The sequence below is a fragment of the Sorex araneus genome, chromosome 5 (genome assembly GCF_027595985.1).
Source record: "Sorex araneus isolate mSorAra2 chromosome 5, mSorAra2.pri, whole genome shotgun sequence".
Taxonomy (NCBI): domain Eukaryota; kingdom Metazoa; phylum Chordata; class Mammalia; order Eulipotyphla; family Soricidae; genus Sorex; species Sorex araneus.
The window spans coordinates 26,883,897-26,911,491 of NC_073306.1; the positions used below are offsets into that span (position 1 = coordinate 26,883,897).

The 27,595-nt window shown below is 35.3% G+C and overlaps 1 protein-coding gene and 1 pseudogene across 1 annotated transcript; one reads left to right on the forward strand and one right to left on the reverse strand.

The window, feature by feature from the left end:
* The first annotated feature begins 549 nt into the window (after positions 1-549).
* Positions 550-12,277, forward strand: LOC101540473 (putative selection and upkeep of intraepithelial T-cells protein 1 homolog). Its single transcript, XM_055138396.1, has 5 exons — positions 550-583; positions 4,143-4,490; positions 6,775-7,050; positions 11,137-11,244; positions 12,171-12,277. The coding sequence occupies exons 1-5, from the start codon at positions 550-552 to the stop codon at positions 12,275-12,277; spliced, it is 873 nt and encodes a 290-aa protein (XP_054994371.1).
* On the reverse strand, positions 8,275-8,372 carry LOC129405444 (U6atac minor spliceosomal RNA; annotated as a pseudogene).
* Positions 12,278-27,595: the final 15,318 nt, after the last annotated feature.

The following is a 27,595-nucleotide window of genomic DNA, read 5'->3' on the forward strand; positions in this document are numbered from 1 at the left end:
CCTTCCTTCCTTCCTTCCTTCCTTCCTTCCTTCCTTCCTTCCTTCCCTTCTTTTCTTTTCTTCTCTATTCATTGTAACAAACTGGATAAGCATAGATTTTGGGTGCATTGGCGAATGGAACCTATTCCCTAGGCTGCATGGGTGGCACACTTTCCTTAGGGAAAGAGCACACCTGACAGCATTTCAAAACCAGAAAACCAGTGACGTCTCACTAGGAAGGAAGCGATCCTTTAATGGTGACTTTTGTTGGACATTTTATGAGGCAGTATGTGGAGTATGGTTGCCATATTAGCTAGTACATATTACAGTTTGCCAAATATTACATCAAAAATATGCACGCTAAAATTTATCCATTGTTTTTCTGATATTAAAATATAATCGGGAATACTATAAAATTATTCCAGAGTACAATACACAGTAAAAATATATGGAACTGTATGATTTCTGCAACTTCTTAAGTATGTTGTCACTTTGTCCTAACTTATCTTACTTCTTATCACAGGCATAATGAAAATGACAGAACTATCTTTCATCATCCCTTTTTATATCATGATTCTTGTTCAGTTGATAACTCTAAGTTCAGGTATGAGCCTATCTTATTCCATGGTAATATCAATTATGCAAAGATAGGGAAGAATAAACAAAAGGAATAAGTTTTCTGATAATTTTCTCCTAGGTTTAATAAGCAGTCATATGGTGAGGATAAGATGTACATCTTATGATTGGGAGGTCACATGTAGTATACATATTGAGAATATGGAAAATAATTATTAAGAAGTGAATTTTAATTTTTTATTGTGTACCAAAATTTCTCTTAGACTCAAGGGAAAAATAACTAATATAGAAAAATGCATACCATTTTCCCTTGAGGTCCCAATATTTATATGAGTGAGTCATAATTTAATTTACAAGTCAAAAGTGAGAAAGTAATCCAGAACTTATTTTGAAATCTATGTTAATGAATGTATCAGATAAAGAGGGTGGAGTAGACTAGTGGAGTTTAGACAAGTGATAACAATTTGCACTTAGAAGGGGATCTGTGAAAAATGGTAATAAATATGACTTATTCATAAACACAAGTGAAAAGTCAGAGATGACAAATGGTACATGAGATTACAAAATTTTTAGCAAAAATTACTTGTTAAGTAGGAGAAATGTCAAGTGGTATACAATCTTTAGCTAATGCTCCACCAACATCTTTGTCAATCTGATGTGAACATGCCTATGAATACATTTTTTGTCTTCATAATTGACTTTTTAGGTTTTACTCACTCTATTTTGTAGAACAGTTGTAAGTTTAAAGAAAAATTATTCACAAAGTATGCAGAATTTCCACATAGTCTTATTATAAAAAATGTCCACTGGTCATTTTTTATCAATATCTTGCATTTGGATGTAGAATTATTACAATAAAGAATCATTTTGGGGTTGGTTTCTTTATAATCCATCTCTATGATTTGATAGATTATTATTGAATACATTTCAAGTTTACAATAGGGTTAACTCTTTGTATTCTACAGTTCTTTCATTTTGAACAAATGTTATATAAATAAATTCAATGGCTCTGATTTCTTTAAAGCAAGCTAAGATTCATCAATCAAGAGCTTGCTATTATCAAAATTGTTATTAAACATCCAAATGTTTAAAAAGTGTGCCAAATAAGCACTTTTCAGCTCTTGAATATGAATCTTTTTGTTATTAGATGAATGGTACCCAACATCTACTAGTCAATGATTTATCTTGTAGCTACTAAGACCCTTGAACCATTGCTGCCCTCCAGAGCCCTCAACAACCCATAGCACAATAACATGCTATGCAGTGACATTACTTAGAATCACAAGTTTTCTCAATAACACTTCTCTCTCTTAAGGGTATCTTGATCACTCCACTTTTAGATGATGGTTTCCTATGCCTGTAGAGTATCTTATGAGGTGACTTCTGCCTACAGAGTAGTCTTAAGAGTTTTTCAAATATAAGCCGCATACTACTGAAGTGTCTAGGCTTACCTTGTCCTTGATCAGCCCTGAAATCCTCAAAATGTTTTACATAAGTGCTTGATATCGCACACCATGGCTCCTCTTTTCCCTGCATCCACATAAACACTGGTGGCTTTGTGAAAACATCAGTTTAAAAAATTTTTAAAAAAGATATGCACTCCAGTTTTCTTTCTTCCTTTTTTATCTTGCTTTTTGGGTCCCACCTGGCGATGCTCAGGGATTACTCTTGGCTCTGCACACAGGAATTATTTCTGTTGGTGCTTTGGGGACCATATGGGATGCTGGGAATCAAGCTCAGGTTGGCTTCGTGCAAGGCAAACACCCTACCCTCTGTACTATAGACCTGTTTTCATCTTGATGCTTAGTACAACAGCAAGGAAATGGAAACAAAGTTCATGGATAAGGAGTTTGTAGTATATAAAAACACAATGGAATATTATGCAACTCTAAGAAAATCAAGTGGTTTGCTGCAATGTGGATGAAACTTAAACTAAGTTAGAGGAAGAAGGAGAAATACAGTATAAACTCAGCCATCTGTAGATTATAGAGATGAAACAAAGTGAAAGATTATTTTATTTTATTTTACTGTGCTTTTTGGGTCACACTCAACCATGCTCAAGGGTTACTCCTGGCTCTGCACTCAGTAATTACTCCTGGTGGTGCTTGGGGGACCATTCAATGCTGGGGATTGAACCTGGGTCAGTCGCTTACAAGGGAAACGCCCTAGCCACTGTACTATCCATCCAACCCTGTCACTGTCACTGTCATCCCATTGCTCATCGATTTGTTCGAGCGGGCACCAGTAATGTCTTTCATTGAGAGACTTATTAATACTGTTTTTGGCATATCCAATACGCATGGGTAGCTTGCCAGGCTCTGCCGAGTGGGCGAGATACTCTCGGTTGCTTGCCAGGCTCTCCGAGATGGGCGGAGGAATCGAACTCGGGTCGGCCACGTGAAAGGTGAACGCCCAAACGCTGTGCTATCGCTCCAGCTAGATCCAGCCCTATGAAAGACAATATTAAACAACAAACACTTCTTTGGTTTATAATATTGATTACCAAACCCTGGGGGAAAAAACAGGGAAGAATGATGACTGAAGTGACATGGGGACAGTGATAGAAGGTCATAGCCACTTTGGTGGTGGTGAGGCGCAGTAGCTTTGTACATAAAATCCATATATTTTGACTCTAATTAATAATCTTAACAAAACTTTATTTTAAAAAAAAACTCTTACTATGTAGCTGTTTTCCTCACCTGAAAGTTACATCCTAGAAAAAATGTGGGTGTTCAATAGCTTGTCCTTCTTCCAGGTCCTTATTTCTGTATGAGTGAGACAGACTTTGGCAGCTGCACAATTTTGAATTCTCCACCCTTCCTGGACACCCCAAAATTCATGGCAGCTATTCCACCCACCTCATACACTCAGAAGCCTGCTGCAAATCCCGAGGGGCCTCAGTCAGACTATTCCTCTCCCTGCCCTACTGTTAAAAGGAGGGGTTACAGCGAACCCGCTTCGTTAGCAGAGGTCCCATGCCCTATCTGACATAGGCTTACTCCCAGCTGCATTTAAAATAATACAAGGCTATTTTACTAGAGACACATATTCCCCACACATCTGTTAACCAAGTTTTATGCTTCAGGGTATAAATAACTCTTTCACCTTCAACAGTAAAAAACTTAAACATTAAGAAAAAGAGTGATGTACAGTAAAGAAGGACTAGTTTAAGAAATGATTGGTGAGAATTTCTTTAACCTGAAGAGGTCATCTGATAGATAGTTGTTTTGTTTTGGTTTGTTTTAAAATTGAATCATAATGAGACACACAATTACAAAGTTGTTCATGATTGAGTTTCAGTCATACAGTGTTTCAATACCCATTTTTTTTACCAAGTGCACATTTCTTTGAGTTTGAACCAGATATTAAAAATCCAAGTGTTGTCTAAAAATCTGGGATCTCAAATTACCCTGCAAGAGTTATGTTATAAAATACATGTGATGTCTATTAGTAACAAGTTACTTAAATGTGGTAGCATAGTTTCTTAGAACTAACTAAAATTTATGGAAGTGTGTGTGTGTGTGTGTGTGTGTGTGTGTGTGTGTGTATTTTGACTTACACTCAATCATTATAAAATCCCTTCCCAGGACAGTTTACAGTGACTGCCTTACAGGAAACTGTTTTGGTTTCTCTGGGAGAGGAAGTTGAGCTCAGTTGCCAGCTTTCCCCATCACAAAGTGCAGAACACATGGAGATACGCTGGTTCCGGAACCGCTACACACAGCCTGTTCACTTATATAAGGATGGCAAAGACATATATGGGGAAACAATTTCCAAATACGTGGAGCGAACAGAGCTCATGAAAAAAGACATTGGAGAGGGTAAAGTGACCCTCAGGATTCTTGGTGTCAGAGTTGATGATGACGGGCCATACCATTGTTTATTCCAAGATGGTGAATTCTATGATGAAGCCATCACAGAATTGAAGGTCACAGGTGAGGATGGGTTCCTTGAGTTTTATGTGCATCTATGTCTCTCAATCCATTTAGGAAAATTCTAAGTGTTTCTCACCATTTTCATCTTACATGATTTGGTTAACAAGTTCAAATGAATACACTTAGTCTTTAAATGAGAAAGAGTGCAGAGTTAAGAGTTGAATATATGTGCTATTGTATTTATAAGCATGAAAAACCTGTTTTCCCATGTCTACATATACTACTAGATATGTAAAATATCAACAGATATTTGTAAAAAATCCTTTAAATATGTGGTATTAGTGATTTTTGACACTATAAGCTAGATATGTCTTTGCAATAGTTTACTTAATGATAAATATCTTTAAAATGTTTCTAAATTTTAATGAAACTATAGATATAAATGCATATAATTTATTTTCCTTTGTATCCTTTTAATAATACTGGCAGTTACCTTGGTTTAGGTTACCTAATAAGTTATGTTATAGATACCAGTTAATTTTATAGTTTTGTAAATCATAATGCCTAAACAAGAATAAATAGAATTAATTAAACATAGGGAGATGTTTATTAAATAGAAATTTTATACAACATAAAACACTGTATATAAGATAAATTAATAGTAAGTCTTATTTCTGTTTTCCTCTTAGTTCACTGATTGCTTATAAGTTTCAAAATAACCTTGACCTACAATCCTCAGAGTCCTCTGTTATATATGTGATATATAGTATTTAAGTCCATTTTTTCACTTTGGAAGTTTTCTGAGACTAAAAATTGTGAAAATATAAAGCACTTTAAGTATCTTGGTGAGCTACAGGAACATGTTAGCAGAGTGTGGGATTCTAGACACACTTGTGTTAACATTTTGTTGACTATTATGATATTAATTTTATTACCAAGAGGTAAGTCATTTACATGATAATCTCTCAGTCACATAAAGCTACTTGCATTCACTGTACCACTGTCAACCCATTGTTCATGGATTTGCTAGACCAGGCGCCAGTAATGTCTCCATTTGTCCTAGCCCTGAGATTTTAGTAGACTCTTTACTCGTACTTCCCTTGCATTTATACTTTATATTTAAGTTTAAAAACTAATTCTAATTTACTGGCCACATCTCTGGCACTTAATGGTATCCCCTGGAATAAACCTACTGCATTAGACAGTGCATATTCAGAATATTTATATTTTGTAGAAATTTTATTGGACAAAACTGGACTCACACTTTAAATCTCTGGTCTTTTGTTCTTTACCAGCATATTAGGCAAGTCTTGTCAATACTCTAGGCAATGTTTTAGAAATTTTCAAAAATATGTTTTCTCCAAACTGACATCTACTGCTAATATCTGTTTTATGTAAATATCTATTATATAAAAATAATATAAAGATTAAAATTTCATTAAAATTTTTTTTGGTTTTGGGGTCACACCTGGCAATGAACAGGGGTTATTCCTGGTTCATGCACTCAGGAATTACTTCGGGGGACCATATGGGATGCTGGGATTTGAACCCAGGTTGGCCACGTGCAAGGCAAATGCCCCACCCACTGTGCTATTGCTCCATCCCCTTCATTTAAATTTTTTATTTTTATTGCTGATTGTTTACTAGTGGACTGGAGAGATAGCATAGCAGTAGGGCATTTGCCTTGCACATGGCTGACCCAAGTTTGGTTCCTCTGCCCCTCTTGGAGAGCCCGGCAAGCTACCAAGAGTATCTTGCCCACATGGCAGAGCCTGGCAAGCTACCCATGGTGTATTCTATATGCCAAAAACAGTGACAATGAGTCTCACAATGGAGATATTACTGGTACCCGCTTGAGCAAATTGCAACGGGATAACAGTGATGCAGTGTTTACTAGTAACTTATCGTGACAGCTGATAGGTGGTTAATAATGGAGACACAAGAAGAAACATCAATCTACAAATTCTTTGAGAGCTGGAATCTTGATGACCTTCATTTTATATCACAGAAACTTGTGGAGTTTTCTAAAATTTGCAAGTAAGCAATGAATAATTTTAAGTAAATTGAAGAATGAAATAATCATTTCCTCCTCTTATATTTGCTACAATTTTAGTAGTTTGTATGTAGCAACTCTTCAGTCTGGCTTAACCAGAGCCTGATGACACTTGACTATATCCAAGATCTTGGGGATTAGAGTAGGAATAACAGAACATTATATTTGGGTATAGATCTTGGGGATTAGATCTTGGGGATTAGAGTAGGAATAACAGAGCATTATATTTGGATATCGTTCCTATTACCTCCACCTAAAAGATACTGTTTTTGCCTTTTTATTTTTAATCAGCGACAAGTATAGAGACACAAATTCTTGTTCATCCATCTACTATCAAAGGTGTTTTATTAGAGTGTAATTCAGAAGGTTGGTTCCCACAGCCTCATATGGAATGGAGAGAAGACAGAGGACAGATCATACCACCTACATCAGAATCACATTCACAGGATACAGACAAATTGTTCAACATGAAGATGACCCTTCTTATTAGATCCCATAGAAATGTCACTTGCTACCTTCGAAACCCAGTGACTGGTCAAGAAGAGATCACAAGCATTATTCTACAAGGTGAGAGCAGTGTGTCATTTCTTTCTGAGAGTCATTGCCATAAAATTTGCAAACTATTGAGAAATTAATATACTGTCTACACTTAATTTCTATGTGACTGCATTCTCTTTATTTACTCATTATCTCACTTTATTTCTACTTATTTTTGTTGTTGCTCTAGTTAAGGTCATTGTCACTGTCACTGTCATCCTGTTACTCATTGATTTGTTCGACCGGGCACCAGTAATGTCTCTCATTGTGAGACTTATTGTTACTGTTTTTGGCATATCCAATATGCCATGGGTAGCTTGCCAGGCTCTGCCGTGTGGGCGTGATACTCTCTAGTTAAGGTAACATGGTTAATACTGGTAACATTTATGGTCTTTATGTAGTTACAGGATCTCATCACCACTACGGGCCAAACACCCTCCACCAATGTCCTTTTCTTGCTTATAGTCCACCTTATCTTCTGTCCTCTTTTATCTTTTTCACTTCGACTTCTCCGAATTAGAGCTTCTTGAGTTTTTTTTCTCTTTTGGAACTTAATTCTGTCTCATTATTATTAATATGATAATGGATTATTAAATAACTTCTGTAAAAATCTCATTCACAAACAGTATCATCTCTAATTCAAAATTCCAACATTGAATTTTAAGAACACAAATAAAATACATAAAAAATTTTAAACTACTAATCACCTTCTGAGTTGCTGAATTCACTGCCATCATGGTTATACTTTATGTTTTCAGAAAAAAAATCCTTGAAATCTCTGCCTTCCACCTTTGTCTCCTGCTATATCATATCTATTGAGATAATGTTAATCCATGTTTTAAAATGTATCTAGCATCTAATGTCTCAACATCTTATTGCTGCCATCCAAATACAAAACACGACTATCCATAGTTTGAGTACTGGCATAGCATAACACCAAAAAAATGTTTTTCTTCCTGTTTGCTGTGTACTTTCTCCAAATACTGATATTACATACAACATCACCCTTTGCTCAAATCTCAAAAATGGTTACCTATTTTATTTAGAATAAAATGCCTCACTATGTCTTGAATTATCTGTTCCCAATTACATATTTGACTATTCATAGATAATCTTGTGCTGTTCCCCAACCATGTTAGGATCATTCTTGTGCAAGATCTTTGTTCTAGGTCTTCCCTCTTTCAGGGCTCTTTAATTTCATTAAGTTCCCCTACCTGCACAAATATCATACTTTTTTACAACTATCATACTTTAAAAAAATAAGGATTCTCTTAATCATATGTGTGTTTTAGGTTAATGCCTCTTTCATCCTTGTCAAAGGAAGTACTGACTCTCTCTCTTACATATAGCACAATAAGAACTACCCTAGCAAACTAATTTTAAAAGGGTAATGTGGGATTCTGTACCACCTTACCCTACCTTAATGATCATCTTTAAGCTAACTATGAAACATTTATTTTTATTGAATCCCAGTTCTCACTTCTCTAAAATTTCATGCTAAAGATCTTTGCTAAAAATTTTGCACTTGATATATTGCAACTGCTTTGGTTAATGTATGGTTCATAGTTAATAATCAATAAATAATTGTTATTTAAATTATTGCAATAAAATTATTACTATATACACTTGATTGGTAATTATATATGCTCATGAAATTAATGCTGGAGCCAGAGGCTGAGTTATAATAAAATTCAAAAATACTACAATTTGATTAAGAACCCTATGATAGGTTTTGCAATTTATTATTTATGTATTAATTTTGTCTTCTTATCTTTCAGAGAAAAACAAAGTTTTAAATTATGGTTGCATCAGAAATGTCAGCACACACAACAAAGAAAAGACAAAAGATAAAATCCTTGATTTATCCATAAATAATAAAATTTACTCACAACTTCAATAACTTCAATAAATAAGTGGTGGGTGGTGCTAAGTGAGGAAACAGTACATACTAAAGCCATAACTTTCAATTAGCAATTAATAGGGACAGGGGTAAGAAGGAAAGAACATTAGACTAAAGATCACAGAGTATGGAAGTAGGTAATAGGCACTTCTGTTACAGAATTGTGCAGTAAATTTATACATCAGTACCAGAAACTTGAACACTATTGTAAACTTATTACCTAAGAAATAATTTGTAATTTTTTTTTTTGCTTTTTGGGTCACACCCACAATGCACAGGGGTTACTCCTGGCTCTGCACTCAGGAATTACTCTTGGTGGTGCTAAGGGGACCATATGAGATGCTGGGATTTGAACCCAGGTTGGTTGCGTGCAAGGCAAACACTGTTATCACTCCAGTACCTAATTTGTAAATTTTTGAAGAATTCCTTTTTCTAAATTAATGCTTTCTAAATGTAGATGTTTACTTCAAAAATATTGTTTTTCAATTATAATTAATATAAACTTGGAAATAGAATCACTTTTGGGAAACATATGTATCTAGAGAGCTTAATTTCATTAATATTATTGATCATTCTTTGATCATCAGAAAATGCGAGTAAAAACCATGATAAGGAAAATTCTGATACTCCAATTTAATTTTACTGGGACCTTCTGATTGTTTGAATTACGCATTGATAAAGTTCTTCTACTATCTCACTGCGTTTGTAGTGTGCAGGAAATCATTTGAATATAAGCTTCAAAGACGGGGTGCTTAGGTTCATGGATTATGTGCATGAGACATACTAACTTAATCCAAATATTAACCACACAAAATACACAAAAAATTGAGACACAGAACTCTTTCCCCCATCCCTATTTTAAAAATTAAATCTCGAAGAGATACACAGTTACAAAGTTGTTCATGATTGGGTTTTAGTAACACAATATTCCGACACCCATCCATTTACCAATATACATTTCCTGCCACCAATATCATCACCACCACTAAGCTGCCTCTATGGCAGACACTTTCTCATTCTCATTCTCTTTCTCATTTTCTCTCTGTTTCTGTCTCTGTCTATCTCTCTCCCTGTCTCTCCCCTTTTAGGCTTTGTGGATTTGCTATTGTGTTACTTAAAAGGTTATCATGTGTATCAATTTACCTCCTTTCAGCATTCTGGTTTTGTTCAGAGTGGTCATTTACAATTATCATTGTCACAGTGTCTATGCTAGTTATACTAACTGCACACCCCCATACTTATGGAAAGCTTCCTATCATGGCTGGACAGGTCCTTCTGGCTCTCATTTCTACTGTCTTTGAGTATTATTCTCACATTTTTTTAGAAAAATATCTCACAAGTGAGTGCAATCATTCTATGTCTGTCCCTCTCCCTCTGACTCATTTCTCTCAGCATGATACTCTCCATGTTTATCCATGTGTAAGTAAATTTCATGACTTAATTTGCCTGGCAGTTGTATAGTGTTCCATTGTGTAGATGTACCATAATTTCTTTATCTAGTTGTCTGTTCTCGGGCACTTGAGTTGTTTCCAAATCCTGGCTATTGTGACTAGTGCTGCAGTGAACACTAAAGTGCAAATACAGACTCAAAAGTCAAAGGCTGGAAAGCACGGAACTCTTGACCAGCTCTCTAGCAGCCTCTTAAAATCATTTCCTTGTATATAAGAACTGTATTATTCTAGTGAGAGAATTTTTTTTCTCCGCGTAGAAAAGCATCAGATCCCCAAACAAAATGACACATGTTCATACAAATGAGAAAGCTAAGGCTTGTTCACATGAATAGGAAAGAAAGGAAGGTTACAAGCACATGTGTGTTTTTAAGGGTAGTTATAATAATGTGAAACCCAGTGAATCCGTTGGAGAATTCAGAACCACTCTTATGCCAAATGCAAAATCAAAAGGTTTGAGTTAGGAATGACCTTAGCTCCTGGACTATGACTGAGATTTTGAGGGGGAAGCAAGCCTTGCCACTTTTGACAATTGAAGAGATTCAATTATCCTGGAAAATGTAAGGAGGAAAATATATGGAAATAAAAGGAGAACCTGAATTCATTCAGTTTTGCTCCTCTCAAGTTAACATCTGTATCAGCCTGATAATATTAAAATCTATGAAATCATAACTCTGCCTTATACCACCTAAGCTCTCCCAGGTAGGATTATAAGGGTTTTAAGTGGAGAAATATTTTTGACAAATCATTTCTGGTTCTGTAATTCAGATGCACTGATTTCATGGTCTGATATTTGGATATTCATGCTGGGTTTAATTGTGGCTCTTCTGCTGGTCTTCATAAAGTCATGCTGTATAGGAGATTGCAGATCAAAAGGTATGTTTAATGGGTAAGATATGAAAACTGTGGTGGGGTTGCTAAAACTATAGTAACTTTAGCAACGGTATTCCTAAACCCATCCTTCTCAGGAAGGTTTAATCTCATGGGTTATATGTAAGACATATGTCCTCTAACCACTCGGGTTCTGGGAGAGCACTGTGGTTTAAACTGTTATTAGTAGGGTTTCATACATGAACTATTCTACACCACACCCCCCAGAGAGGTGTCGACTTCCTCCACCATTGTCCCACCCCTTCCTCCCTGTGGTAAGTTTTATGCTGAAGATGTGGACTGCTTCTACCTTGATAAAATTAAAATTATTTTTCTATGTTTGCTTTTTCAAAAAATAAGAGATTCTAACATTTAGCATTTAACAACAGATACAGTTTACACATATGTACAATTACTTTTTTTTTACAATTACTTTCTTAATAGTTCAATGACCGTGTTACAAATAGGAAATAAAACTCTAACAGCACAGGGAATAAACGGTTGAGAAGAGGTTGCATAAGAGTTTGCCATGGAAAAGTGATATTTGAAGGAAGAGTTGTAACACCAGGTAGCTTAAGTTTTCTAGAAGAAAATATTTTCATTTATCCTCAACTATGCTGTATTAAGGAAAATGGAAATGGTGAATAGTTGAAATAGAGACACACACACAAAAATCTGTGTATTGGGGGGAGTTCACAATTGCAAGAACATCAAATCACAGATCCCTTCACCTACAGTTCTTTCAATCTTTCAAAGTGAATTCATCTGCAGCCTCTTTATCCCTTTGCACCAGGGCCATGTTTCACCAAGCATAGGTTAACTGTCAGCAAAGGACTTTGGTTTAATTCCTACACATTTCTCATATCCTAGATTTCCCCTAATATTTCCATTCTCCTTTCTGGTCTGAACTCTTATCTGATGTGATTTTTTAGACAGCACAATTTTTTACCCTGTAAATGTAGAGTTTGAGGAGGACCCACCAGAAAGATATAAATTCACAACTTCTTATACATCTCTAATTGCTGTGTTGCGAGAGTAAACTCTCTTTTATGTTATAGATGCTTATTGGCATTTCCCAATTTTTAGAGCTGTTTTATGCATTTCTATGACTTAAACATTACATCATTCAATTGCTTCATTAAAATGCACTTCCTTTATTAGCTGCAAATCTGTTTTTGTGAATCTTGTAAAGCTATTGAAAGTTCCAAGGCCATGTATAATAATTGTCTTTTCAGACAGCTCTTTAGAGTTTGTAGTAAAGATTGTTCTAGGTAAATAACCATCGCTGAGATGATTCTCCTAAGTTTGAAAGGATATCATTGGATTCTCTAATTAAATATTCTGTTCATCTTCACCTAAACAGTGTTTGAGTAATTGAGAATGTATATTTTGCAAAGAGGAAGAATTGATTTAATAATAAGAACTATTATATCATCATAAGAATTTATTAAGTTTATGTTAAATGACAGATTCTATACTAAGTTTACAATTTTTAGTGCAGTTAACTTTCCATGTTATGAAAGTTTGAGATAAATAGTATTACTGTCCTATTTTCCATATGTTAAAAATTATGTGAAGTTAAATATTTCATCAAAGTTCACATCATTGATAAGAGAATAAGTTAATACAAGCCACATAAAGTCTTGCATTTTGCTTTTTCTTTGACCTTTCTTTTTGTTTTCGAACATTTAAATATATATGTATTTATTATTTATTATCCAGTTAATAGTCTTTCTCTAGTTTTATTGGTATATGATTAACTGATGTCATTGCATAAGATTAAGGTATAAAATATGGTTGATTTGATACTTAGATATTGCAATATAATGACTACACCAGCGTTAGGTAACTACTTCAACACAATAAATAATCGGCATTTAGTTTCTGATGAGAACATTTTGAGATCTATTCTCTTAGCAAATTTTAAGTATGTAGTATAATTTTTATTATCTATAATCACAATGATGTTTTAATGCTTTAGTTTTCCAGATTGTTATTCATTGTACAACTGGATATTCATATCCTTTGACTAACATCTCCCCATGCAGTGTTGGGTTTCAAAATTGGTTTGTACATGCAACACATGCATCCCTAACCACTAAGATATCTTCCTGGATACAATCTTCATTTTGGGGATAAAGAGTTTATAGAAGATTGGGATTAATTCTCTAAGGATTTGGTAGAACTCACAGTAAAACCAACTGACCCTGGGGTTTCCTTTGTTGGGAGATTTTTGATAATTGGGCCAACCCTCTTACCTATTAATTATCTTCTATTTTTTTCTGATTTAGTTTTTGAAGTAGAATATTTCCAGAAATAAATATTCACTTTTCTATGTTGTCCAACTTGTTGACATATACTTGCAATATTTGTGTTATTAAAATAACAGTCTCAATATTAGGTTTACAGTGATTTTTTTTTTAGTTTTATTTAAAAGTAGTTTATTTTATTTTATTTTTTATTGAATCACCATGTGGAAAGTTACAAAGCTTTCAGGCTTAAGTCTCAGTTATACAATGATCGAACACCCATCCCTTCATCAGTGCATATGTTCCACCACCAAAAACCCCAGTATACCTCCCATCCCACCCCCACCGCCCCCCACATGTGTAGCTGATAATTTTCAATTTACTTTCTCTTTACTTTGATTACATTCAATATTTCAACAAAAAACTCACTATTATTGTTTGGAGTTTCACCACCAAAATCAGACCTGCTAAAAAGGAAGCATTTGATAATTTGTTTTCCATTGCTGAGAATGAAGAGATATGAGGTCATGCAGCTGCGATAGTGGCCGCGCAGTTTTGGATTTCTGTATTTTAGTATTTTTGTAAGTCAGTCCAAGGAAATTTCTGCCAGAAATTGATTCATTGCAAGCTCGTACCTCTCTTTAGTGGTCCTTTAGTTGCCATCCGAAAGGAAAAGCTGAGAGAGAAAAACCTTTTCCCTCCTGGGATGACATGGGGCCGTGGCTTAGTTCACAGTCTAGAGACATTTCTGAAAGAAGCTGCTGGTGCCAAAAGTAGATAGGTGGCTCCGGGTCATGGACATTCAGCAACAGAGAGGCCGCACACGTGTGGCCGCTCAGGTCACATCTCAGCAGAGTGGCGCCGGTAACACCCCTACAGTGATTTTTATGTAAGAAAACAGACAAACAAAAATTAGGTTTTGTTCTTTGGTCAAAATTAAGCGTATGTGTGTGATATTAAATTGTCAAATATCAAACTAAGCTTATCAAGAAATAATTAAGTATATCAATATTTAATTAAATCAGTCAAAAATTTTATTTTGTTTATCCTAAATTATTTTTCTTATTAATATATTATTTACCAATTAGCACAGATAAGTCATATTCATAAATGTTAGCAGTTTAAAATGTTTCACTTATTTTAATTAACATTATAATAAAATATTACTAGTATGACGATATACTTCAAATAGAATTTTGCTGGCTAAACATGCTGTTTCTCTTTTGAAAAGAACACACATGGTATACTATGTAAGGAAATTTCTAAAAATACTCATCTGTAAATTACTATTCCATTGAAAAAATAATTCAATTTGGTTTGTATATGATCTGTAACCCATGAAGGTAGAAGGTATCAGATATGGATTAAATTTGGAGGGCTGTCACACCTGGCAATGATCAGGGCTTGCTCCTGGCTCTGCACTCAGGGATCACTCCTGGTGGGCTCTGGGGACCAGAGGGGATATCAAGGATTAAACACTGTCGGCCTTGTGCAAGGCAAATGCCCTACCATCTGTACTATTGCTAGAGTCCCTTAAAAATTTAAAATAGTTATTGCACGTGCATCTTTGTTAACTTAAGATTATTCAAGTTAATTTACACTCATAACACGTATTTGTAGCATTGTGTTGTAAGCAAGTCATTACATGAGCATCTTCTTGCTGATGCACGCAGGACTTGCCACAGTACTCAGCAGACACTCCTGCCAACTCTTGCCAGATAAAACCCGCCCCAAACTGTGACTATTCATTGGTTATCAATTAAATTTTGCCTGTTTATTTGAAAAATAAATTAACCAATGCAAGTTTAATTATGTTGTAAAAAGACCAAATATGTATGAATGAGTTCTCAAAAGTTTCCTCTTTTCTCTATTTATGCTTTTACCACTCTTCTGTTTTTGTTCAATGCATTCCAGTTGTACTCAGGCTTTTCTTTCCCCCTCTCATTGTCATTCCAGCACCTCCTGAAGAAGGTGTTGTCTACTTTGAGAAGCCCTAATCAATCTGTTGCTGAAAGTGTAATAATGATGTCCCTTACTACTGAATTACTGCACATTTTTTTTCCGATCTATTAGCACTTGATTACTATATGATGTGTTCTGATGTTCAGTATTATTATCCATAATGTTTATATCTTCACTAGAGTTAACAATTTTACTTTTCTCTTCTTAACACTTTTTGCTTAAGGTGTGTTTTGTCTGGTAAAATTATCTTCCTTTTGATTTTTACATACATGGAATATTTTTTTCCACCATTTTACTTTGAGCCTATTTGTCCTTAAAGCTCAAATGAGTCTCTTCTATACAACATTTAATTGGTCTTGTATTTTTATTAATTCAGTACTCAATATATTTACACTTGAAGTAATTTTCATATGCTAGAACTTACTAGTGCCATCTTAGTGTTTTCTGTTTTATAGTCTCTGATTCCTTTTTAAAAATCCTACTGCTGCATTGCTTGGTGAATTGGTGATTTTTTATCATAGCATACTTTGATTTCTTGTCTTAATCTATACATATACTATGCACAATAGTATATAGCAGAGTGATTCTACCATGAATTTTTTGCTATGAGAACTAACAAAATTTGATTGCAAGCAAAACTTCACTTTTTGTGTTTTAATGACATAAATTTTATTTTTATTGTGTACTTATTTATAAATTATAATAATGGCAATAACTATTCTGCAGGTCTCACAAGCAGTGTTCAGGGGCTCTGGAGGGTCAGTGGTTCAATGCCAGGGCCCCAAAATATTGTGCTGCTATGGCACTGAAGTACCCAGGGACTATCTGAAACATCCCACTCATGCTTGGGTCCTCAGGTTCCCAATATGTAGTGATGTCAGTAAATAGTGGCAACTGTTTAATGGTGTCTCTCATTTAAGGTAGCTACTATGCTTTAATTTTTAATCACTACCTCAGGGGTAGAAATATCTTTATCAGTGTTTTCTCAAACTTTCTGTATATTCACCAGATCCATGCTTTTTTCCCAATTGTGGCAAGATTCTTTAGCTTTGATGTGTTCTCTTTATCTTACAGCATAGATGTACACTACTGGAAGGTCCTCTTTGGCTTTCCTGAAGTAGTCTGACAGGTCACCTTTGTGGTTCCTCTTTCCCCTGTGTAGGTTAGGTTGCTTTCTGTGGATATTCCCTGTTTACCGAGCTTGCTTTTGTCACTGTTGTCAAAGGTGTGCACAGGAAGCCTGCACACCGTTGATGTAGATGTGGGCTATACATGATCACTCTGCAGGCTACATGGGGGATACTTTGGCCACTTCCCCGCTTCATGATTCATGACTGAGCTGCATAATGGGATTTAAAATGCAGTTGGCAAAAGGCATGCACCTTTAATGTTCTTAGAATAATAAATATCACTTTTCCAGTGACCTCCCTGCCTGTAGTGAAGGAATTCCAATTTAATACACTAAATCCTGTGAAAGATAAATAAGCCCTCTCAAACAGGTGCAGAAAGCATTCATTAACTATTCACTAATTCATTTGCTAACCAGCTCTTAGACCCCAATAAATCACAGGGATTCTCATTTATGTCTTTTTTGTTTTGTTTTGAAAACCCCTAGCTGTACTCAGGTGTCACTCCTGGCAGTGCTTAGAGAAACATATTCAGTGACAGGAATTGAACCAGAGTCAGTTGCATGCCCCCTAACCCCTGTACTATCTCACTAACCCATAGTCAGTCTTATTTATACCTGAGTTTGCTGCCTATTTCTTTGAACTTAGCTCTATGCTTCATTACTATAGTTATTATCTCTTGGTACATTTTTCTCAATTCAAAGTACCTCTACACCAATAATAAATAATTATATCTCTATTATTTTTCAGGTTTCCATCGCGATAAGTGTCCTCCTTGGGTAGGGGGCATTGTGATATTCTCCTTTTCATTTCTTCTGATCTTTGGACTTAGTATGTTTTTGCATTACAACAGAGGTATGTGATATCAAAAAGGTGGGGACATTCTGAAAATTGTGCCCTTTTTCAATCATTGTCTCTTGATAAAATATTCAGCCAAATAATATTGATATTTGCTTGAATTTTATAGATTAATGATACAAAGTCCTGATTCATTTGCCTGCCAGAGAAAGAGAAAATACTTTCAGTCTAATACTGTGTGTGTATGAGTGTGTGTGTGTGTGTGTGTGTGTGTGTGAGTGCATGCGCTGTGACAAATATCCAGCTATCTCCCCCTAATTAAATATACCGATTTTTCTCACACTTTAAGCATAGAGGAGGCAAAATTTCAATATATATTAAACTTGTGAGATTTTTCTTAGAAAGCAATGCACAGCAGAGGAACCCTTTTCAAAATGACTCAGTCTGCACATGTAATATTGCCAATTCCATAGTGTTCATGGCCATCCAGAAATAATTCTTCTCTTCCTTTGCTCTTTTTAAGGATGACACAAAAGTGGTGATTATAAAAGTTCTAGGATAGTTGAATTCAACATATTTGAAATGTGCCTTCGGCACTATTATTGAGGTCTCCATGAACATTATATAAACAAAGAAATAATTAGTATGGTAAAGAGTATTTTTGTTTTCACTGTACTGAAGAATGAACTCTGAGCCAAGTCCATGCAGACAAGTGCTGTACCACTGAAATAGCCCTAGCCTAGTATAATATTTATTTATTACTAGCTGCAATTATGGTTATATTCAAACTTAGAATAAAGAAGTCATAAGATGTGGATAGTCTGTTCACAGAATTCTTACTCATTTTCTGTGTAATTAAAATACACTGAACTTAAACCAGATGTGACTGGGGAAAAAAAGCTCATGGCAGTGTCTTACATATCAGTCATATGTAGACTATCAAATTTATATTGCCAAACGGAAAGGAGGAAGATGATAAAAATAAAACATATTTATTGTTAAGTATATTAAACACCTACTATGTGCTCTCTGGTTTTTACATATCTTACTCTTCTATATCAACTTGGCCCCCTGAGCATGACCAGGAATAATTCCTGAGTGCGTGAGCCAGGGGTAACCTCTGTGCATCACCGGGTGTGATCCAAAAGCAAAAATATATATATGTATATATATGGTTAGTCAAGAACAGACTACTTCTCTAAAACAACAGAGATAAATATTTCTTGAGGCAAATTGTTGAGAAAGGAAAGTAATTGCTATAGACAGAATTCTGATTTGGAAACAGATAATCTAGTTGTTTATAATGGTGCATGCAGCACAAGACATGACCAATCTTATAAAACAGGTGTTTTATACTTTTAAAGCCACCCAGAAGAGATATGTTAACTTTTGAGAATAGTGAAAGTATACTTCCATCACAGAGATCCTGTCTGCATCATATATGGCTTTGCTTCATCATGAAGCTCTGAGAAACCTGTAGCTCCAGATAAAAAACATAAATGGATAATGTATTCATCTGTCCTTTAGACTCTCAACACCCAGAGCAATTATCAATTTTCTGGAATTAAAATATGGATACCTGGCTCTTTGTAACTACCTTTAAACTTTACCCCAAATATACTCAGCTCCAGGATCATCCACTTTCTACATAGTCCAGCCTACTTCTCCCTCACTCTTATAGGAATCCAATAGAGTATGGATCAATAGGACCTTGAAAAGTAAATCTTTTAGTAATTTATAATCATCCTTCTTTTTCTTGCTATGGCACTCTTATTTCCTGTACTCTCTACAGTACCTGCTTCAGAACCATATACACAACTGGATAATATCTGGCTGGAAGATATAACAGTGGTCCTGTACATTCTGATAGTCTTCTATTCCATGGTCTTTTCCTTCATTTACTTTAAAATCAGAGGTAAGTGGAATGAGAAGGGTGGTAACTCAGATGTCATACCTTTCACTGATATTCAAATTTCCAAAGGAGTGACCTTTGCAGTCATTGTGAATTAGTAAGGGGAGAAAGAAACCAACCCATTTCCTGTATAAGATATCTTGGTTTGTCACCTTCATAAAGCTCCAGGGTTTCTGCAGTTATGAGTTAGGGCTGTGTCTCAAATTCAAGAAACAGTCTCACCGATGACTTCAGAACTGTGAAAACTCTCAATTAAACTTGGATACTTGGCTCCTTAATTTAGAAGCAGTCAGTAAAGTTATTTATTAAGCTTTTCCAAGGCTTAGGGTGCTTCCTTCTATTTTGACCTCAAATTCAATATCAGAATACACTATTACAGTTTTCTCTTTCAGATATTTGTAAGTGTCCATATAATATAGGCAAGAAACACTTCTGAAATCATGTTCACAAGAGGGTATGTATCTGACTAATGTCCAAAGATGAAACTCCTTGATCTATTGCAAAAATCTACTTTCCTTATGAACATGAAAAGAAGTGGAGAAATTATCATTTGGGAATAAATATTTTAATATTTGATTCTCACATTATACCAGAAATTCGTGATTTCAAAAATTTAATTAAAAAAACTCTGTGTTCGAGAAATCTTATTTTTAGTTCTTGAAAACCACTATCAACTTAAATTTTCAATAATGATTAAAACTCTTTTATTTTACAACTAGAATTGCCAATGCTTTGAGCTTTGAGAAAGGTTCTTAGAGACTGATTCTACTTTAAACATTTTTCTTAAAAATATGATATTGGATGTCAACTTTTATGTAGCTCTGAGCACTGTTAACAATGCTGGAAAGTATTTGAGAGATCCATGGGAAGTTTAATATTATGAACTTAATATGATATACTTCTTTTTGATTCAGAAAATAAAATAAAATTTTTCAGAATATAACAAATTCCACAAAATACAACAGTATGTGATAGTAATTGATTACAATAATAGACACTTTACTTGCATACAGCTGAACCTGTTCCAATACCTTCACTACATATGGTCCTCCAAGTACTATCAAGCATGATTACTGAGCACAGAGCCAAAAGTAAGCCCTGAGCACTACTGGGTAGTGCAATCCCCACCCAAATAAAATAAAATAAAAATAAAAACAGGGTAGGCACATGTACATTATTGATTACAAGAAAGCATTCATCCTATGGAGAAAATGCAATTCCATGGTGAGTTGTGGAAAATAGGGAAATTTATTTTTTTAAGCAAATAAAGCTTAAAACATATGATTACAAGAAATATTCTACCTACTTTTTTATTATTGTAAATCCATTGAATCTTGGTTTTCTTTGTGCTACCTATGGAGAGCTGCCAAGTGTTGAAGTAATCAATATGGACAAATGAAACTGAAAAGTAACAGTCAAGCTTATATCCCTTATTGTTATGGCATGAGTGATCAAAAAAGAGAGTAATGCAGGCTCCTCAGAGTTCTGCTTTTTTCATGTACTATCTCTGGGAAAGAGTGAAGTGACATGCAGCACAGGTTGGATTAATAGTGTCTTGCTAAAAAGTAGCCTGTCATTTTATGACTAAGGTCAGGAGGGGGGGCAGCAAAATAAAGGAATGGAAAAGTAGAGACAGAAAAATGTTTTAGCCTATTCACTCCTTCCCTCTTAAGATTAAAGGGCTGAGCATTAATGACTGAAAAGCATTTCAGCTGAATACCTTATTAGGGAGCCTCTTAAGAGGTAGTACCTGTATAAGGAAAGCAGAAATGCACATGAGAAAGTCGTCCTGAAGTTTTTTTGTCCAACTACCTCTAAATTCTGATAGGCATTGGATGTGCACCAAATCTGGTGTTGGATAGACAGTTTCCAACTCAGGGGACATGCTGGGTAAAAACTTTGCTATTTTTATGCTTAGACATAGAAATCAATACATAGGACTTTGGCTTGGCATCACTGTCATCATTACCTATTTAAATGTTTAGAAATAATCCATTCCTTGGGATTAAACAAATGTAAAAGACAATTGTGTGCTTCGTAGAAACAGATTTGTACTACTCATGCCTAATTTTGGCTACCAAGTAAAGTAAAACGTTATCACTGTCATGGTATCTGTCACTGTCATCCCGTTGCTCATTGATTTGCTTGAGCGGACACCAGTAACTTCTCTCATTGTGAGACTTATTGTTACTGTTTTTGGCATATCCAATACCTCACGGGTAGCTTGCCAGGCTCTGCCGTGCGGGCGCGATACTCTTGGTACCTTGTCGGGCTCTCCGAGAGAGGCAGAGGAATCAAACATGGGTCTGCTGCGTGAAAGGCAAACACCCTATCACTGTGCTATCGCTCTAGCCTCATGGTATCTATAGCCATGAAATTAATGGTAGGGAGATATAGTAACAAGCTTATAGCCAAGTTCTTCCATTTATGATAGTCATGTTTATATATTGATCAATAGGAACTAAGAGAGACAGTCAAAGGGAAACTTTTAACTCTCTCACAGTGGAGGTGACCAGAAAAGCTGAGAAACAGGTGCTGTTTTCATTTACATGAGCTTGCAAGGTTATTTCTTGATCGTATTGCTTTGTATCCCATAAAGATCATAAAATATTTGTTGTAACAGCCAAAGATCTTAGCAATAATTTTTTAAGTTTTTTATCAGAATTATTTGAACATAAGATCAGATGATGCATTAATTGATTTAGATTAAGGATTACATAAAAGAGTGAACTGGAATGACCCCAATTCATTCTTTCTATATTTGCATGATGCTAATATGACATTGCTTATGTAATTATTTTATAGTAACAACCTCAGGATAACAGCCAAAATTGAAAAAATGGTCAACACATAGATGTCAATAACTTCTATAATGAAGTCCATTTTATTTTATTTTATTTATTTTTCAATGATTTTGAAAATGAACTACAATTTTTCTTAAAATTAGTTCTCCCAAATTTCTGTTGGGGTTTTTCTTTTTTCAGCTACTTTCATGGTATCATTTCACTGAAGGAATTTAACTTTTTTCATATTGGATATTTTAATTCCACATCTCATGTTCCACAGTTTTTCAGGTTTCAGCTCGTCTTCCCATAAGAGGCTACCATAAGATGTACAAAAATACTAAGGAAGACTTAAAAACAAATATGTAGGTACACTATAACACTGTAACTTTGATGTTCCTGTGACATAAGCATCATTTTGGTTATACCACATCTTTTTTCAAGTAAACAAATGCAACAGATATTGATGTAGGGTATCAGAGTTGTAAGACTGCAAAGAAAGAGAAAGATAAAAAAAGACAACACAATCTTGATTATAATTTCATCTGCCCATCCATTTATTTCTGTTGCAAATATAATATACAAATAAAATTCTGATCTTTTCTGGAGTGCTTTTATTCTTTGCAGGCTCACTCCCTGAAGAAGCTTCCCTTCCATTGATTTAGACAAATTAATGACTTCTAAGTAAAAGGGTTTTTTTCTCCTGACTTCCAAAACTGCCTTCTGTATCTGAGAAAATCAGCTTGTTCTCAAATAAGTTACCATTACAACTAATTTGCCTTATTAATATTTATAATGAATTGTAAATGATTTTACAATGCCCGAATACATTTTATTTCCTTGACAGAGTTACTAAAAAATTAAGGAATTGAAAAAGCATCCAAATCTCTTCTGGAATTCTTGATAGACAACAATGGAACACATGCTAAGACCTCTGGAGAAACAGCTGTCATGCCACAATTTTACAATCAACAATTCCCATGTAGGGTGCAAATAAAATATATTTGTGCATTCAATTTGCATTCATTTTTAGTTCTTGGATTTATATAAGTATTTTAATGTCATATCTATAGATTATGTCATAATATCATATCTGTTAGAAATTAAGAATGTCAATGAGAAGATAGTGATGCTTAAATCTGATGCAAAAGAAAGTTGGTTAAAGCATTGTGGAAGAGAAGTTTAAAATACAGGGCTGCAAAAGTCAAATTTATATTACTTATATCCCCAAGTGGAAAATATGTTAACATAATAAAAATAGCATTTAAAAGAAATTATTAGGAATAGTTACTTATAAAATAAAGATAAAAACATATATCATTTTTTTCTAAAATTTCTTGCATAGTACATATATATATATATATATATATACACTAGTAAGGCATTCTTAAATCTATGAAGGAAATGCAGATAAAATGTAAGGAAATGCAAATAAAATTATCTTTATGGTTTATCATAATTTTTCTGTCACATCTGATTAGAAAAGGTAAACTCACATGTAATCCTAAGGAAAACATGCAATAACTTAGTTGTTGATGTTTATGACTGATAGCTTCCCATGGTAACCATATCTTGTGGGTCTTGTTGACTCACTTAATTCCTGTCACTCTGAACAAACATTTTCTGTTTGACTATTTATATAATTTTATATGAATCTCTATGTCACAGCTCTGAGTAAAACTGGCACAATTACATATCAATTGCAGAAAGATTAGTTCTATAGAAAAACAAGCTTATGAGGAAGAAAAAGAGGAGAAGGAGGAAGAAGCGGAGGAGGAGGAGAAGGAGGAGGAGGAAAAGTAGGAGGAGAAAGATGGAGGAAGGGGAGGGAAGTGGGGAGAGGTGAGGAGGATGGGTGGAGGGAAAAAGGGAGAGGAGCATGGGGGCTAGAGGGAGGGAGAGGAGCAGAGGGGGAGGGCGAAAGGGGTGATAAGGAGGGGGAAGAGGAGGAGGGGCAGAAAAAGAAAAGGAAAAGTGTATCATACTGTACTTATGTAGTGCATCAAGGACGTATGCCATATAAGGATCTGTACATTAAAGACACCTCTTCAAAAGTTGTATATAGACATGCAAAAGAATGTTTCTCAGTCCATTTTTGAATGAAGACTTCAGGAAATCTGAAAAATACAAAATGTCATTGGAAAAAATGAGGCATTGCTGTGATGCCTCTTATAGTCTAATTCTCTTTCTCAGAGAATCCGACAAGCTACCAAGAGTATTCTGCCCACACAGCAGAGCCTAGCAAGTTTCCTATAGCGTATTCAATATGCCAAAAACAGTAACAATGCTGGGTCTCATTCCTCTGACCCTTAAACAACCTCCAGTGTGGCACCGTTGGGAAGGACGAGTAAAGAGAGGCTGCTAAAATCTCAAGGCTAGGATGAATGGAGACGTTATTGGCACCCGCTCGAGCAAACCGATGAACAATGGGATGACAGTGATACGGTGAAAATATTCTATGGAAATGCTATAAAGATTTTTCAAAACACTGAATATGGATCTAATATGATTCAGCAATTTCTCACCTTGGTGTCTATCAAAAAACCCACAAAAACAATAATTCTTAAAGATAAGTGAACACTATATTCAATGTAGCACTATTTAAATTAGCTAATTCTGAAAAACCTCATGAAAGATAAATAATTTAAAAATGTGATATGTCTGCATATGTATATGTAAATTTGCAACAATGAAGTCAATTGGATTAGCATTTTTCACCCCTGTCCAGTGGGAGTCAATTGCAGAGTGAGACAAACACACAAGGAAGTAAACACATAGGATTATCCAAGCTCTGTTATCACCTGGGAAGCCCCAAGTGAACTAACATTTATTCAATACAACATCCCTCCCCTATCCTGATTCCCAACATGTGAGCCATTGTTTAAGTCAACAGAGACAATAAGGACAGTTAGTAAGACCATCAAAATTTAATGAGTACATTGAGAGCAAAGACTGATTATTTCAAATAGCCATTCATCAGGCACCCTTAAAGTATAAAGTCATGACAATTTCTTACTGTACTTTTGCCTATGCTTTCATCTACACCTACAAGACCCTAAACTATCTCATTCTGTCCTTCCTTAGGTAGAAGTTCTTTCCTCAGTCCTTTGCCACCCAAGGATATACACTTCTTAATCAATTGTATTCTAAATGACCTGAACTGTTGTACCCAGGGGACTATCTCAACCTTGGGTTGTTGTTAAGAGAACAATTATTGGCTTTTTTCACAATATAATTGGAACTGAAGGGAGACATTCTAAGTAAAATAATAATAAAAAGGCAAATACCAGGTCATCTCACTTACATGTGTGATAAAAAGAAGTAAAGCAAGGGAAAAATTAAAACCAATGAAAAATGTCATAGATTCAGACCACAGAACTGAGGTTACCAGAAGGAGAGGTTGAAGGGGTTTCAGTGGACCACGGTAGAGGGAGACTGGTACTTTGCTGGGGGTTATGGTGTAGTAATATATTTTTATTTTGGCAGGGAGTGTGGTATGGGCCATACTTGGCTGTGCAGATAACTCCTGGATCCTAGTGGGGCTCAGGGAACCATATGAAGTGCTGAGGATCACACCTGGGTCAACTGCATAAAAGGCAACCATCTTACCCACTGTAGCATCTCTCAGGTCCCTGGGTAAATTTCAGCATCTATACCTGTAACAACTCAATAAATATGTTGATTTTATGTTCCCAATGACCAACAGAGGGGAAAAGTGCTAATCAAGCAAACAAACAATATTGTTCTTAGGTAAGGTGACTCAGTGATGTGACTCTCCAGGTGACGCATTGGAACTCTAAAGTGATGAAAATACTGAGAAAAGAGGTTTGTTTTTTTGTTTTTGTTTTTGTTTTTGTCTTTTGCTTTTTTGGTCACACCCAGTGATGCACAAGGGTTAATTCTAGCTCATGCACTCAGGAATTACTCCTGGCGGTGCTCAGGGGACCACATGTCCCCGGTTGGCTACAAACAAGGCAATCACCCTACCCACTGTGCTATTGCTCCAGCCCTGAAAAAAATTTTTTTATTTCTTATTTTTTAATTTAAGTAACATTGATTTACAAGAATGAAATGTTTATGTGTTTTAGGATTACAGTATTATCACATTATGTCTACCACCAATGTGAAAATATAGCCCATTATAACACAAAAGACCCCATTTCGCCTACTCACTCCCTTGGTAACTTTCTCTGCAGCCAGTTCTCAGGGTTTGTTTTCACTGAATATTGTTAAGAGATAGCTTCGTTAATGAAGGGGATTTTGGTCAAACCAACCGAACAGGATTCCTTGGTGATGACAGGTCAGAGTGATCAGTTATCACATAAAGGAGTTTAGAAGGTTGAGAAACTGCTCAGATACTAAGTTGTATCAGATATTAAGGTGGAACATTTTCATTTAACTGAATTAACAGGTTCTAGATAAATCAGAGGGAGCTTGGAGATTTTCTAAAACTTTAATTAAGCATTATAACTAAGAAAGATGAAATATTTCTGTCAATAACTTTGGAGAAAGAATGCTACACATAACTCTTTTGACTATTTTGTTGATTTATTTGAGCCACACTGTGCTCAGGACTTACTCCTGGTTCTGAGTTCAGGAGTCACTTACTCTTGAAAGTACTCAGGGGACCAGGTGGGGTGCCAGGGAAAAAAACAGGTTGGATGCTTTCAAAGCAAATGCCTTATCTGCTGTACTACTTCAGGCCCTCTTTTGACTATTTTTGATTCTTTTTCAACCTTTCATTCTGAGGCAGTGATTATCATGTGCTCAATTATGTCTTTTGTGGGCAGCAAAAAGTTGGAATTTGTTTCCTGATCTATGAAGCCACTCTGTGGCTGAGGGGAGTGTGCTGAGGCCGAGCCTAGACTGCAGTTTCATTGGACATGGCTCACCTCAGCAATGACTCTTCCTTGTTACTGTTAGGAGTAGCAGTCCAATATTGTGTCTGGTTTGTACTTAACAAATTATAGTATAAAAGAGAAAACTCTTTAATCAAAGTTTAGTGTCTTAAGGTACCAGGGCAGCCTGTACCAATGACTGATGCTGGCAATTGTATAAAAACATCTCCAAATCCCCTTGCTTCATGGCAGGGCAGCTTAAAAACGGTCTCTAGGGACCAGAGAGATAGCTCAATGGGCTGAATGCATGTGAACCACGTTTCTGTTGCGAAAAAACAGGTTCAATCCATGGTACCACATGGTCCCCCAAGCACTACTAGGAGTTCAAAGCCAGGAGTAGTCACTGAGCAGTGCAAGTGTGCTTGCCCTCACCACCCCAAATGAAACCCCAAATAGGAATGTTTATTTAAGACTTTTAAATAATTGGCTTTTGTTATAGCATCATTATGGTTTATCAAGATTTCTTGCTAAGTCCTTTCTTTTATTTAATCATTGGTGATGGTCCCAAGTAATACCTCAGCAAGTTTCTTCATCTAGATATAAATATTCAAGTCAGTTTCTCAGGGGTCTGATATAAGATAATTTTTTATAATGTGATTTCCAGAAATTAAGCCACTAACATCTACAA